This window comes from Callospermophilus lateralis, chromosome X (genome assembly GCF_048772815.1).
Source record: "Callospermophilus lateralis isolate mCalLat2 chromosome X, mCalLat2.hap1, whole genome shotgun sequence".
Lineage (NCBI taxonomy): Eukaryota > Metazoa > Chordata > Mammalia > Rodentia > Sciuridae > Callospermophilus > Callospermophilus lateralis.
In genome coordinates, this window is record NC_135325.1 from 92,498,122 (window position 1) to 92,513,924 (window position 15,803).

The 15,803-nt window shown below is 39.0% G+C and overlaps 1 protein-coding gene across 1 annotated transcript in view; it reads left to right on the forward strand.

The window, feature by feature from the left end:
• Htr2c (5-hydroxytryptamine receptor 2C) overlaps nucleotides 1-14,418 on the forward strand; it is a 117,805-nt gene extending 103,387 nt beyond the window's left edge. The window contains exon 4 of the mRNA XM_077107279.1: nucleotides 13,580-14,418. Coding sequence (XP_076963394.1) covers nucleotides 13,580-14,418 — 839 coding nt within the window. The remainder of the gene's footprint in view (nucleotides 1-13,579) is intronic.
• The last annotated feature ends 1,385 nt before the right edge of the window (nucleotides 14,419-15,803 follow it).

Consider the following 15,803-nt stretch of genomic DNA (forward strand, 5'->3'; position numbering starts at 1 on the left):
TTGCTAGACACTCCCATTGTAAGATGCATCCTAAGTTCAAAGAGGTTAAAAATTACAAAAAACATGAATTTTAAAATCATGGGAAAATCGTATTATTATCTGATGGTTTGAAGAAAACTAATCTGTGTTGCTTGAATTCAAGGCTTTAGGAAACAATAGGAACATCTTTATATATTTTTTAAAGTTAGTTTCTTTGCAGTAAAAGAACTTCATTAAATAATGGGCTTTTGCAGAGATTTGAATTAGATAATGCATGTAAAGTATACAATGCAGATAAAGTTTAACTATAAACACTTATAATAAGCAGTCAATGAATGACAGTAGTAATAGCAGTAGCAGTATAAGTAGTTTTTGTAGTAGTAGTAACAGCAATAGCAGTAGAAGTAGTTTTTGTAGTAGTAGTAATAGCAGTAGCAGTAGCAGTAGAAGTAGTTTTGTAGTAGTAGTAACAGCAGTAGCAGAAGTAGTTTTTGTAGTAGTAGTAATAGCAGTAGCAGTAGAAGTAGTTTTTGTAGTAGTATACTATATCATATTTTCAATAAAATAGTGGTAGCAGTAGCAGTAGCATGAGATACTTTTAATAAAATTTGAATTATATATTATTGAATTTAATGTTTTTAAAGTGCTAAATAAGACTTTATATGTTTATTGAAGATACTTTTTTTGAGTTTAAGTGGCCTTAATAAAAAAATAACCATTTTTTTTTAGGATTTTGCAAGAACTGAAGAAGATAATGCATGCAAATATTTGATCATTTATTATTTGAAGTAGTACCTGATATTTGCAGCAGGATATGAATTATGACTTGTTTTGTTGCTTATAAAATTCTAAGGAAGATGATATAGAAGTTATTGAAGTTAATCTCGGAAACCTTAAGTGATTCCACTTAATAATTCTTAGTGTGTTTTCTGGTCTTGGTTGAATAAAATAGTTTGTGAAAGTATATAACAATTATAAAATACCTGGCTCAGTGTGTGACAAATAGGAATCACTAAATAAAAAGTAGTTTTAATTATTCCAATTGTTGTTATTGGTATATGATTTTTTCAATGGTAGTTCATTTCTACTTTTTCTCCTTGGCCAGATCAAGTATTTAAAAAAATAATTTAAAAAATACCCCATTATATTTGCTTATTTTACTTAACTTTTCTGAAGTTAACTTCATCTAATAATATGTGTCTTTCAAAATTTTATAGAAATGAATGATAATGCATTTAAAGTGTTTTATTATTAGTATTGCCGTGGTTTATACTTACCTGATATTATCGTAGCACATGGATTACTATTGTTTGATATTATCATCATAGCAAATGAATTACTATTGTTTGAATTTAAAATGCTAAGGAAGATTTACACATTTGCTGGGTTGATTCTTCAGAGTCTCAATAACTTTATCTATTAACAAAGAACAGCAGTTCTCAAACTTTTTGGTGTCAAGACCCCTTTACACCCTTCAAAATATTTGAGTACTACAAAGAGCTTTATTTTTACATGGGTTGTACCTATTGATATTTATCATATTAGAAATTAAAACTTAGAAATGTTCAAAGTTTTGATGATTCATTTTATTTTAAGTAACAATAGCAATAATAGTTGTGTTAATGTTAACAATTTTATGAAAGGTAACTCTAATTTCAAAAAACATCAAAAGACGGGGATTTTTTAAAAGAACTTTATTTATTTATTTATTTGGTGCTGAAGACAAATGGTTGGAAAAGCAAAAGCTAAAAAACTTTCTGAAAATCTCTGAGGCCCCAGGGTCCTTGAACCACAGTTTGAGAACTGCTGGTACTTACCTTTTAATTTTTTTAAGGTATTGAATAAGAGAGTCTATGCATGATATATTGTCGTTTATACTGCTTATATTGTTGTTTTCGTTATTTATAATCTGATATTGCCAAAAGATATTGAATTTCTTCATGTTTGTTGACTGCATTCATGGTTTCTAAAAACAAAACTTATGATGGTAAAGACTTGGTAAAGTGGTTAAGCTACTTCACCAAATATTATCTGACATACAGAGTCTTTACCCAAATCAAGATAACACATTTAATTCTGTGTTGTCCATATATGTACCAGGCTCAGTGCCTGGTAGAGATGATTGGCAACTCTTAACCTGGTTAAACCCTTTCAACTGGGTGTGATAGTGCATGCCTATAGTCCCAGTGACTTGGGAGGCTGAGGCAGGAGGATTCCAAGTTCCAGAACAACCTAGGCAAAAGAGTGAGACCCTGTCTCAAAATAAAAAATAAAAATTGCTGGGGATGTAGCTCAGTAGTATGGTGCTACTAAGTTCATTCCCCAGTATGGGGGTGGGGGGAGGAAGAATCACCCTTTCCTCAATGTACAAAAGTTATACAAACAGAGGCCAGGAATAAAATTGGCCTCACATATCCAATAACAACTTCAGTTCACCTACAATGACTCTGCTCCCCTCTTCTGTTGTCCCTTGACAAGGCCTACTTTTAGGCCCAAGAGTCCTTTATGAAAGTGACTAAATCTTTTAACAGAAGCAAGCTAACACTTTTCTAGAGCTGGGCTCTTAGTGATGCTGACTTCCAGATTTTACAGCCAGTATATGAGGCCTTCCCCCAGAGACTTCAGGTGTCTCTAGGAATACCTAGAAGATGGTGCAATATTTCCTGTGGGAAGTTGAATCTCCACACCTCAGTGTATTTACCCTAGTGAGGGTACCTCCAGAGTGAAGGCAAATTCTCCAGCCTCAGGGTCTAGTTTCCACATTGTTAGGAGGGAGGAGGGGGCAGGCACTGGAGAGGGTACTCACCTCTTTTACACCCTCTGCTGCTCTTGCTGGAGGATCCTGGGAAGGAATAATAGATTTCCAAAACATTTTGTCAGAAAATAGCCTTCTTCCTTACGGTTTGACCAAAATGCTAAGTGTTTCCACTCAGGGGTCCAAGTCTTTTGCTCTACCTATCATCGCTTCCAAAGGTAGCAATGGTCACAAAGTCTTGGGGACTTTTTTGGTCTGAAGTCTTTTTCTTTTTCTTTCTTTTTAAATATTTTTAGTTGTCAGTGGGCCTATAATTTATTTGTTTATATGTGGTGCTAAGAATTGAACCCAGTGCCTCACACATGCTAGGCAAGTGATCTAACACTGAGCCACAACCCCAGCCCCCACTGAGCCACCACTACAGCCTCTAAAGTCTTAATAGACATGTTATTATTGTCTGCTTCAGAGAAGACGTTTAGATCTTATTATCACATTTTTACTTTTTAAAAATTATTAAATTTTTTGTAATGGAGATTTTTCAAAGATTACAGAAGTAGAATTATATAATAAAGTACTCATCATCTAGTTCCAGTATTAATTTACGAGTTTATAGACTATCATGTTTCATCAATACTCCCATCCATTTCTCCCTCCCATATTATCTTGAAATAAATTCCAGACATCATATCATTCTTAAATATTTCAATATGTCTAGCTGAAAATATAAAAGCCATTTTTCTAAACAAGTGCAGTATTAACACCTCACCTAAAAGCTGGTGCACAATAACTATTAATCATATAATTGAAAGGCCAATTGTCCAAATTCCCAATTATTCATGAATATTTTTGTTTGCATCAAGATCCTAAGCAGGTCCACAGTATAATTATTTGGTAGTTTTGTTTTTTTTTTTTTTTAAATATTTTTTTTATTGGTTGTTCAAAACATTACAAAGCTCATGCCATATCATCTTCCATACATTTGATTCAAATGGGTTATCAGCTCCCATTTTTACCCCAATTACAAGTTGCAGAATGACATCGGTTACACATCCACATTTTTACATAATACCATATTAATGACTGTTGTATTCTGCTACCTTTCCTATCCCCTACTATCCCCCCTCCCCTTCCCTCTCCTCTTCCCTCTCTACCCCATCTGCTGTGGTTTAATTCTCTCCCTTTTTTTTTTTCCCTTTCCCCTCACAAACTCTTATATGTAGTTTTATGTAACAATGAGGGTCTCCTTCCATTTCCATACAGTTTCCCTTCTCTCTCCCTCTCTCCCACCCCACTCGTCTCTGTTAAATGTTAATCTTTTCCTCATGCTCTTCTTCCCTGTTCTGATCTTGGTTGCTCTCTTTATATCAAAGGAGACATTTGGCATTTGTTTTTTAAGGATTGGCTAGCTTCACTTAGCATTATCTGCTCTAATGCCATTCATTTCCCTGCAAAATCCATGATTTTGTCATTTTTTAGTGCTGCATAATACTCCATTGTGTATAGATGCCACAGTTTTTTAATCCATTCATCTATTGAAGGGCATCTAGGTTGATTCCAAAGTCTAGCTATTGTGAATTGTGCTGCTATGATCATTGAAGTGGCAGTATCCCTATAGTATGCTCTTTTGAGGTCCTCAGGGAATAGACCGAGAAGGGCAATAGCTGGGTCAAATGGTGGTTCCATTCCCAGCTTTCCTAGGTATCTCCATACTGCTTTCCATATTGGCCGCACCATTTTGCAGTCCCACCAGCAATGTACAAGTGTACCCTTTTCCCCACATCCTCGCCAGCACTTATTGTTACTTGACTTCCTAATGGCTGCCAATCTTACTGGAGTGAGATGGTATCTTAGGGTGGTTTTGATTTGCATTTCTCTGACTGCTAGAGATGGTGAGCATTTTTTCATATACTTATTGATTGACTGTATGTCTTCCTCTGAGAAGTGTCTGTTCAGGTCCTTGGCCCATTTGTTGATAGGGTTGTTTGTTATCTTATTGTTTAATTTTTTAAGTTCTTTGTATATTCTGGATATTAGGGCTCTATCTGAAGTGTGAGGAGTAAAAATTTGTTCCCAGGATGTAGGTTCCCTGTTTACCTCTCTTATTGTTTCTCTTGCTGAGAAAAAACTTTTTAGTTTCATTAAGTCCCATTTGTTTATTCTTGTATTTAATTCTTGGGCTATGGGCATCCTATTAAGGAATTTGGAGCCCGACCCCACAATATGTAGATCGGAGCCAACTTTTTCTTCTATCAGGTGCAGAGTCTCTGGTTTGATATCTAGCTCCTTGATCCATTTTGAATTAACTTTTGTGCATGGCAAGAGAAAGGGATTCAGCTTCATTTTGTTGCATATGGATTTCCAGTTTTCCCAGCACCATTTGTTGAAGATGCTATCCTTTCTCCATTGCATGCTTTTAGCGCCTTTATCAAATATAAGAAAGTTGTAATTTTGAGGATTGGTCTCTGTGTCCTCTATTCTGTACCATTGGTCCACCTGCCTGTTTTGGTACCAGTACCATGCTGTTTTTGTTACTATTGCTCTGTAATATAGTTTGAAATCTGGTATCGCTATACCGCCTGATTCACACTTCCTGCTTAGAATAGCTTTTGCTATTCTGGGTCTTTTGTTTTTCCATATGAATTTCATGATAGCTTTATCTATTTCTACAAGAAATGCCCTTGGGATTTTGATTGGCATTGCGTTGAACCTGTAGAGAACTTTGGGTAATATTGCCATTTTGATGATGTTAGTTCTGCCTATCCATGAACAGGGTACATTTTTCCATCTTCTAAGATCTTCTTCTATCTCTCTCTTTAGGGTTCTGTAGTTTTCTTTGTATAAATCTTTCACCTCTTTTGTTAGGTTGATCCCCAAGTATTTTATTTTTTTTTGAGGATATTGTGAATGGGGTAGTTTTCCTCATTTTCATTTCAGAAGTTTTGTTGTTGATGTATAGGAATGCCTTTGATTTATGCGTGTTAATTTTATATCCTGCCACTTTGCTGAATTCATTTATTAGTTCTAGTAGTTTCTTTGTAGACCCTTTTGGGTCTTCTAGGTATAGGATCATATCGTCCGCAAATAGTGATATTTTAAGTTCTTCTTTTCCTATTTTTATGCCTTTAATTTCTTTTGTCTGTCTAATTGCTCTGGCTAGTATTTCAAGGACTAAATTAAATAGAAGTGGTGAGAGAGGGCATCCCTGTCTAGTTCCAGATTTTAGAGGGAATGCCTTCAGTTTTTCTCCATTTAGAATGATGCTAGCCTGAGGCTTAGCATATATAGCTTTTACAATGTTGAGGTAAGTTCCTGTTATCCCCAGTTTTTCTAGTGTTTTGAACATAAAAGGATGCTGTACTTTGTCGAATGCTTTTTCTGCATCTATCGAGACAATCATATGGTTCTTATCTTTAAGTCTATTGATGTGGTGAATAATATTTATTGATTTCCGTATATTGAACCAACCTTGCATCCCAGGGATGAATCCTACTTGATCATGGTGTACAATTTTTTTGATATGCTTTTGTATTCGATTTGCCAGGATTTTATTGAGGATTTTTGCATCTATGTTCATTAGAGATATTGGTCTGTAGTTTTCTTTCTTTGAAGTGTCTTTGTCTGGTTTTGGGATCAGGGTGATGTTGGCCTCATAGAATGAATTTGGAAGAGCTCCTTCTTTTTCTATTTCTTGAAATAGCTTGAAAAGTATTGGTATTAATTCTTCTTTGAAGGTTTTGTAAAACTCCACTGTATAGCCATCCGGTCCAGGGCTTTTCTTGGTTGGTAATCTTTTGATGGCTTCTTCTATTTCTTCCTTTGTTATTGGTCTGTTTAGATTGTGTGTGTCTTCCTGACTCAATCTGGGCAGCTCATATGACTTAAGAAATTTATCGATGTCTTCACTGTCTTCTATTTTATTAGAATATAAGGTTTCAAAATACTTTCTTATTATCTTCTGTATTTCTGTAGTGTCTGTTGTGATATTGCCTTTTTCATCCCGTATGTTAGTAATTTGAGTTTTCTCTCTTCTGCTCTTCGTTAGCTTGGCTAAGGTTCTGTCGATCTTATTTATTCTTTCAAAGAACCAACTTTTAGTTTTATCAATTTTTTCGATGGTTTTTTTTTGTTTCAATTTCGTTGATTTCCGCTCTGATTTTAATTATTTCTTGTCTTCTGCTATGTTTGCTGTTGTTTTGCTCTTCCTTTTCTAGGGTTTTGAGATGTAGTGTGAGTTTGTTTATTTGTTGGTTTTTTCTTTTTTTGAGGAATGAACTCCAGGAAATGAATTTCCCTCTTAAAACTGCTTTCATTGTGTCCCATAGATTCCAGTATGTTGTGTCTGTATTGTCGTTTAACTCTAAGAATTTTTTGATTTCCTCCTTTATGTCTTCTGTGACCCATTGATCATTCAGTAACATATTGTTTATTTTCCATGTGATGCAGGATTTTTCCTTCCTTCTTTTATCATTGATTTCCAGTTTCATTCCATTATGGTCAGATATGGTGCATGGTATTATCTCCACACCTTTATATTTACTAAGAGTTGCCCTATGGCATAATATATGATCTATCTTTGAGTAAGATCCATGAGCTGCTGAGAAGAACGTGTATCCACTTGATGATGGTTGATATATTCTATATATGTCAGTTAAGTCTAGGTTATTGATTGTGTCATTGAGCTCTATAGTTTCTTTATTCAGCTTTTGTCTGGAGGATCTGTCTAATGGTGAGAGTGGTGTGTTGAAATCACCCATAATTATTGTGTTGTCGTCAATTTGACTCTTGAACTTGAGGAGCGTTTGTTTTATGAACGTTGCTGCACCATTATTTGGTGCATATAAATTGATAATTGTTATGTCTTGTTGGTGAATAGTTCCTTTTAGCAGGATATAGTGTCCTTCTTTATCCCTTTTGATTAGCTTAGGTTTGAAGTTGATTTTATTCGATACGAGTATGGCCACTCCTGCTTGCTTCCGAGGGCCATGTGAGTGGTATGCTTTTTCCCAACCTTTCACCTTCAGCCCGTGTATGTCTTTTCCTATCATATGAGTCTCCTGTAGGCAGCATATTGTTGGGTTTGTTTTTTTGATCCAGGTTACCAGCCTGTGTCTCTTGATTGGTGAGTTTAGACCATTTACGTTTAAGGTTACAATTGAGATATGATTTGTACTTCCAGTCATGTTTATTTATTTATTTATTTTAGTTTGGCTAGTTTTTACTTTTTGGTTGTTTTCCTCCCCCTTTACTGAGATACCTCCCTCTGTTGGTTTTGGGCACTATTTTTCATTTCCTCTTCTTGTAGGATTTTGCCCAAAATGCTCTGCAGTGCTGGTTTTCTGGCAGCGAATTCTTTTAGCTTTTGTTTATCGTGAAAGATTTTAATTTCATTGTCAAATCTGATGCTTAGTTTTGCTGGATACAGTATTCTTGGTTGGAGACCATTATTTTTCAGCGTTTGAAATACATTGTTCCATGATCTTCTCGCTTTCAAAGTCTGTGATGAAAAATCAGCTGTTAACCTAATTGGTTTACCCCTGTATGTAATCTGCCTCCTTTCTCTCGTAGCTTTTAATATTCTCTCCTTGTTCTGTATGTTGGCTATTTTCATAATTATATGTCTTGGGGTTGGTCTATTACAGTTTTGGATGTTTGGGGTCCTGTAAGCTTCCAGGATTTGGCAATCCATTCCATCTTTCATCTCTGGGAAGTTTTCTAGGATTATTTCATTTAATAGGTTGTCCATTCCTTTGGTTTGAAGCTCTGTGCCTTCTTCTATCCCAATGACTCTCAAATTTGGTTTTTTGATGAGATCCCACATCTCTTGAATAGATTGCTCGTGAGATTTAAGCATCTTTTCAGTGTTGACTATGCTCTTTTCAAGTTGATAGACTTTGTCTTCATTATCTGATGTTCTGACTTCTACTTGATCTAGTCTATTTGTGATATTCTCGTTTGCATTTTTAATCTGGTTTAAGGTTTCTTGCATTTCTAAAATTACTGTTTGGTTTTTTTTTAAGATCCCTATCTCCTGGTAAAGCTCGTTCTTTACAGTTTGAATTTGTTTGTTTAGTTCAATTTCGAAATATACTTTCAATTCTTGGACTTGCTGTCTCATGTCTTCTCTAAGATTCCGTTCCATCTGAGTTAGGTATGCCTTGATTTCTTTCACTGTCCATGTTTCTGATGCTTCTAGGTCCTCCTGTAGATTTAAATTGTCCTGCATTATCTGTAATCCTTTTTTCCCTTGTTTTTTCATGTTGTTCACGTTACTTTCTTGCTCTGTTTGACTGCTTTGTAACTGCTTTCTCCTATACATTTGTTTTGGCTTTGTTTATCACTGTTGTCTCTCCTTTGTGGTGGGAGATTATGCCTGTAAATGTTGGGCTTTATTGTTCTTTAGAGCTGATTCCTTCAATTTATAAAGGGCTTCGGGATTTTGTATGCATATAGTGGTTTGTTTTTGTTCTTAGGACTTTAGGTTAGGTGCTATGCAGGTATAAGGGTTAGTATGTCTAGGCTACTTTAGAAGGTTTCTCTACTGAAGGGGGGTACTAACCGTCGATTGGATCAGGGTGTTGGTAGTAGCTAGGCGTTTAGGAGCCCTATAGACGTCCTCGAAACATTCACCTATTTGCATTTAGACAGTTACACGAAATAGAGGACGTAATGCTTGGGATGAAAGTTGGGGGGAAGGGGAAGGAAGGTGCTCTTGAAAAGAATGGAGAGGGAGATAGATAGCATAGAGGAGAATGGCAGGAAGAATAAAACTTGAAAGGGAAGAGAAAGCGGGAAAAAGGGAGAGAAAAAAAGAAAAAAAAATGAAATAAGAAATAAAATTAGGTCTTAGAGATCCATTTTCTTCTCTCCCCGTAGGCAAAGCTGTGCTCTCCAGGCTGAGATTTGCCCTCAATGTGTCAGCAGCAATCCCTGTAAGGCGGCTCCTGGGAGTCTCTCAATCCTGTTGGTCCAGAGCCGTTTCACTTCTACGGCCCCTCCTCCCCTTCTTCCTGCCAGCCAGCCAGGTCCTGGTCACTGGAGGCAGTTCCCCAGGGATTTGGTTACACTTTCAGCCCCACCGAGTGCTCTATTTCCCTAACGACTGAGCACTCTCTCTGTCATTCATCTAAGCCCCAGTGCTGTGGAGCTGTGGTCTGGGAATCAATAGTTTAATTTTTCCGGACCCCTTTGGTGAGCACTCCTTCGGAATCTGGCGGCTAAGACCATTGGTGTCGCCTCTGGTGGTAGTGGGAGATGGGGGTTGAGGGTCCCCTCTGCTTCCCTCAGCCCCTACAATCAAGACTGCTCCACTGGCGGTAGGAGGAGTTGGGGGTCTGGGGTGTCCTCTGTTTCCCTCCGCTCCTACCGTCAAGCCCTCTCAGTTGGCAGTTGGGGGAGTTGGGGGTGGAGAGTCCTTTGGCCCTTACTGTCACACCCACAGAAAGATTATGAAGTTTCCCGGTTGTTTGTATCTGATGTGCGTGGGAACCACACACCTGCTAAAGTAGAATCCGCTGGGAAGGAATCTCTTTGGCCGATCTTTGGTGACTTCCCCTCTCTGCTACGGCGGGCCCCTGGCTCCTTGCAGGAGTGACCTAAGGGAGAGGTGGAACTGGCTTGTCGCTGGTCTGACACAGTCTCTGGTTTTAGATCCCAGTTCGCTAATTCATAGAGGCTTGGTTAGATTTCCTTCCCGTCCTCTCAAGGGGGGGAGCCCTTTCCCGGGTGGGCAGGGCCGTTAGCAGAGCCGGAAGGGCACGGGCCTTCTGTCGGGCCAGGCGGGGACCCTTCTGGCTGCACTGGGCCGCCGGGGGCGCCCGCAGAGCCTGGCAGACGGCGCCCGCGTGGCTAAGAGCCGGGCAGGGACCCTCCTCGCTGAGCAGGGCCGCCGGGGGGGGGCTTGTAAAGCCGGGCGGCTGCAGCCTCGTGGCTAAGAACCAGGCGGGCGGGGTGGCTGTTTGCAGAGCCAGAGGGGAATGGCGGGAGCTGTCTGCCGGCCGGGCGGGGACCCTTCTCGCTGAGCGGGGCCGCCGGGGGCCTCTTGTAAAGCCGGGTGGCTGCAGCCGCGTGGCTAAGAACCAGGCGGGCGGGGTGGCTGTTTGCAGGGCAAGAGCGGGGCCGCCAGGGTAGCCGGGATGGCGGAAGCTGTCTGCTGGCCGGGCGGGGACCCTTCTGTCGCACTGCTCTGGGCCGCCTGCCGCTTGCAGAAGCGGCCGGTGGCCGCGGGATTGGACTCTGCGCCCGCCGGTCAAGTTTCACTTGTCTGGGGCAAACTGTCACGTCTAATAAACTTACTAATTCTCGGCAGGTCTTCTTTCAACGGAATTTTGCTAGATGATCCTCAGTAGGTAGAATGTAGCTGTTTTAATGATTGTTTCTGATCCCGTTAATGTGGAGATATTGAAAGTGCTGTTTCCTCGCCGACCGCCATGTTGGATCCCCGGTAGTTTTTGTTTTGTTTTGTTTTGTTTTTTAGTTGTAGTTGGATACAATATCTTTACTTTATTTATTTATTTTTATGTGGTGCTGAGGATCGAACTCAGGGCCTCACCCATGCTAGGCCAAGTGCTCTACCGCTAAGCCACAACCCCAGCCCTATTTGGTAGATTTTTAAAGTATGTCTAAATTAGTATGTTCTCAAAGGTTTACGCCTATAAAGTTTTTTAATCTTTTTTTAGTTGTAGATGGACGCATCTTTATTTTATTTATTTATTTTTATGTGGTGCTGAGAATTGAACCCAGTACCTCACACATGATGGGCAAGCACTCTACAACTGAGCTACAACCCAGCCTCTCCTATAAAGTTTTTGAGAACCCATTTTTTCTCTCTCTCTCTCTCTCTTTTTTTTTTTTTTTTTTTTTTTTTTTGTAGTGCTGGGGATTGAACCAAAGCATTATGCATGCATGGCAGGCACTCTACTCTGAGCTATATCCTCAGCCCTCTTTTCTTAATATCATATTAGCTTCCTTAACTCCAGAAAACTTCCAGCAACCTAACTCTTTGCTAAAACATTTCATTAAGGATAAGCCAATACTGACTTCTTTTAGGCAAGCTTGATCTATATTATTTCTAGAAATTATCTTATATTTATGACTTTGTCAATGTAGGATCTAGCGATACAGCTGGTAGCTTTCTTACCTGCTTCTTTTACCTTAAGAAATATAAAAAAATATAACCCATGTGGTTCTGCTGTACTTTATACTCCCAAGTGCTCCTGAAATTCTCACAAGTGTTTCATCAAACTTGGTGAAAAATAACCTTCTCTATTCCCCTTCTGATACCTGTCACTCTTCCTAACCAGTGTTCAAAGTTCTCCTTACTAGTATGGGGCATCCTGTTACAATGTCTCCCAGAGACTTCAGGTCTTTCTTACTTTCTTGAATGGCATGCCTAGGTTCAGAGATTTAGGTAGGAATGGACCTTAATACTCAAAGGATTCTTGTCACATCTGCTGCTCCTCCTCTTTACACTGTGTCTAGAAATTCAATGTGTGAGGAAGAAGCCTTACAGATCATTATCCAAACATTCTTTCTCATATCTTGCTAGGGATTAAACACCAACCAACATCCTCAGCAAGCTCTAGCAAAGAAATATTGACCATTTTTTTTTCTCCTGGATCATGTAGCTCAACATTTTAGATCGAACTAGAAGTGTTAAAACAACAAGTAGGGCCTTTCAGTGCCAGGCTCCCCAAACTTTTTATGTGTTCCCTGAAGTCAGCATCTATCTCTGTGAGCACACTGTTTCTGTTTTCTCTCACATGATGTAGAGACTCAACAGCCCAGGATTCCTAAGGATCTCTGAAACCACCCCACAATTGCAATCTGAATCTTCCTCACCTTCAACTTCCTGTGGTCACAAGATAGGGTAAATTAACAGTAAAATTTGAGTTTTACTTGCAAGTTATCACAATTCACTGATACAGGATCTCTTCCAAATCTACTTGAGTTATTTCTGAAAAATTTCTAGATTTTATACTTAGGCCTAGGCACAAGATCACCTTCTGCCCCAATGGCCTCATAGATAATTTCTGCCTATTTACTGAAGGAAGTACTATCTTTCAGTATTCTTATAAACAAAAATGCTCAAAATTCGACCTTGAAATAGGAGAACCATATCTCTCCCAACTTGGCATTTCTCTCCCTCCTTCCTCCATTCCCCTAGGGATCTAATCCCCAGGGCCTCTTATTCATAAACCCATATTACCACTGAGCTATACCCCCAGCCTCTCTCTATCTCCTGACTTTGAAACAAATGCTGCTTATGCCCAGATATTGAAAAACAAACAATCAAAAAACCTTACTAAAAAGAGAATATTTTTGGTTTCTGCTTATATTTTAGCATAATGGTCAGATAGAGTCCAGTCAACCCTTAAATGCTAAGTCATTTTTTTTTTACCGAATTTGGAAGACATATGCTTAAAAAAAAGAATGATTTGCTTTGGTAATGTCATTGCAAACAGATGTGAATTTATTCCTTGTTTCAACAAATACCCATTGAGTACCTTCTGAGCTGCGACAGTCCTAAGAACTGGAAATATGACAGAGCAGACTCAATCTGCTCTTAGACATAACCATATAGAATACCTTATCTCAATAATGGTGATTCCATGCCTTCTACAGAAATTTAAGGAGAAGGCATTCCTAAGAAGAAGAAAGCTATCAATCATTTTCTGTTATCATTCTGCTACCATTTCATGAGACTATCAATTATGCCACGAATAGCTGTCAACAAACATCCCCTAAATTTCCTTCAGTGAAATGCAAATGAACGTTATCCTGATGCACAAATCTGTTCAATCCTTCCATATGCTTTAGCAACATCCCAGCTTCTTTTTATTTCTTTAGGTGTCTCAGTTCCCATCCCCGTGATTGGACTGAGGGATGAAGACAAGGTGTTCGTCAACAACACGACGTGCGTGCTCAACGACCCAAACTTCGTTCTGATCGGCTCCTTCGTAGCGTTCTTCATCCCGCTGACGATCATGGTGATCACCTATTGCCTGACAATGTACGTTCTGCGCAGACAAGCTCAGATGCTGCTGCAAGGCCGCTCGGAGGAGGAACTGCAGGGAATCGGCTTGGATTTTCTGAAGTGCTGCAAGAGGAACACCGCTGACGAAGAGCCCCCGGCGAACCCCAATCCTGATACGAATGTTGTGCGCAAAAGAAAGAAGAAGGAAAAGCGTCCCAGGGGCACCATGCAGGCGATCAACAATGAAAAGAAAGCGTCGAAAGTCCTTGGCATTGTGTTCTTTGTGTTTCTGATCATGTGGTGCCCCTTTTTCATTACCAATATTCTGTCGGTTCTTTGCGGGAAAGCCTGTAACCAAAAGCTCATGGAAAAGCTTCTGAATGTGTTTGTTTGGATCGGCTATGTATGTTCAGGAATTAATCCTCTGGTGTACACTCTGTTTAACAAAGTTTACCGAAGGGCTTTCTCCAACTATTTGCGCTGCAATTATAAGCCTGACAAAAAGCCTCCTATCAGGCAGATACCGATATCGAGAGTTGCTGCCACTGCTTTGTCTGGGAGGGAGCTTAACGTTAACATTTATCGCCATACCAACGAACCTGCTGTTAGGAAGCCAAAAGCCAGCGAGCCAGGTATAGAGATGCAGGTTGAGAATCTGGAGCTCCCAGAAAATCCCTCCAATGTGGTTAGCGAGAGGATTAGTAGTGTGTAGGACAAAGCAACACAGTCGTCCTACAGTGAGGCTACACGTGTAGGAAAAATTTCTTCTCTGATTTCTGTCGGTCATAACTAATGTAAATATTGCTGTCTAAAAAAGTGTTTTATATATAGCTTTGCAACCCTGTACTTTACAATCATGCCTACAACAGTGAGATTTAGGGTTCTATATTTACTGTTTATAATAGATGGAGACTAAGTTATTTTGATTCTTTGATGAATAAAGTGTTTGTGTTTTTCATTCCCTCCCTCCCTTACTTCCTTCTTTCCTTTCTTCCTTCCTGTCTCTCTTTCTCTATTTCCTTTGGGCATGTGGAAACGTTGATGTTCTTCTCAGGTGGCATTTGCAGGAGACCAGAATGATGCACGTGACAGTGGTTACATTTCAACCACACCTAAATTGGCAAATTCAGTGGAAACTCTTTCCCGGTTAACAGTAAATATGTTCTTTAAACTCTTGCTCTGCTTCATCTACACACATAAACACAGTCAAATAGGTTCTGCCTAGTGCAACATCCATCAGTGAGTCAAAGGCAGAACTTAGCCTTGATGTTACACATAGGGGCAAAATTTGACATTGTCGGAATGTTGTGTCGGTATTTTGCTGCAATGTCTGTCCCCAAACATAGTGGTATTTTAACATAGCAGCTGGTTAACCAGGACTACAGAAGTGGAAGGATGACAAAGAGAAATATACACCAAAAAGCTTTTCACTTCTTAAGGACAATGTTCAAATTCTGATTCTTACGACAAGCAAACTGGAATTAGTGTTTTCATTCTGGTCCTTAGTAAATACCTAATTCCGTAAATAAACTGGGAAACGAGAACCCAGAGTTATTTCCCATTCCAGGATTCAACATCAATTGGGTTTTGATCTCAGAATTCTGGAAATTCGTGTGCTACACACAAAGTGAAATTAGCATTTTGAGCCTTATTAAAATATTTTCTTAATTATGGTACCTCTATCTATAGGACCCAATTTAGCAGTCCGTTTTTAAGTAAAACTTGTATAGGAAGGCGTAGACAGCAAGAACCTGGGAAGTTTTACTTGATCAAGGACTACCGAATTAGGCCCTTAGAATGTGAAAAAAGTAATTAAAAATACGCTTTTACTGAACTCTGGGAATAACAGAAATACAGAGTTTCCATTGGGATTTTAAGCAAAATTTATCTCATTTTCAGATCCTTCCAAACTCTCTAGTGCAGGAAAAGGCTGCAGCTTATTTGTGAAAGTGGCAAGCTCTTCATTGTACTGCAATTAATGTACCAGAAATTTAAATCTTTGTTCAAATATAGTGTTGTGCTATAATAAGTGTTGGCCATTGTTTCATTCGTGGGCCTGCTGCTCTCTAAGAATTCAGTACCATTTTAGTAGTTTGT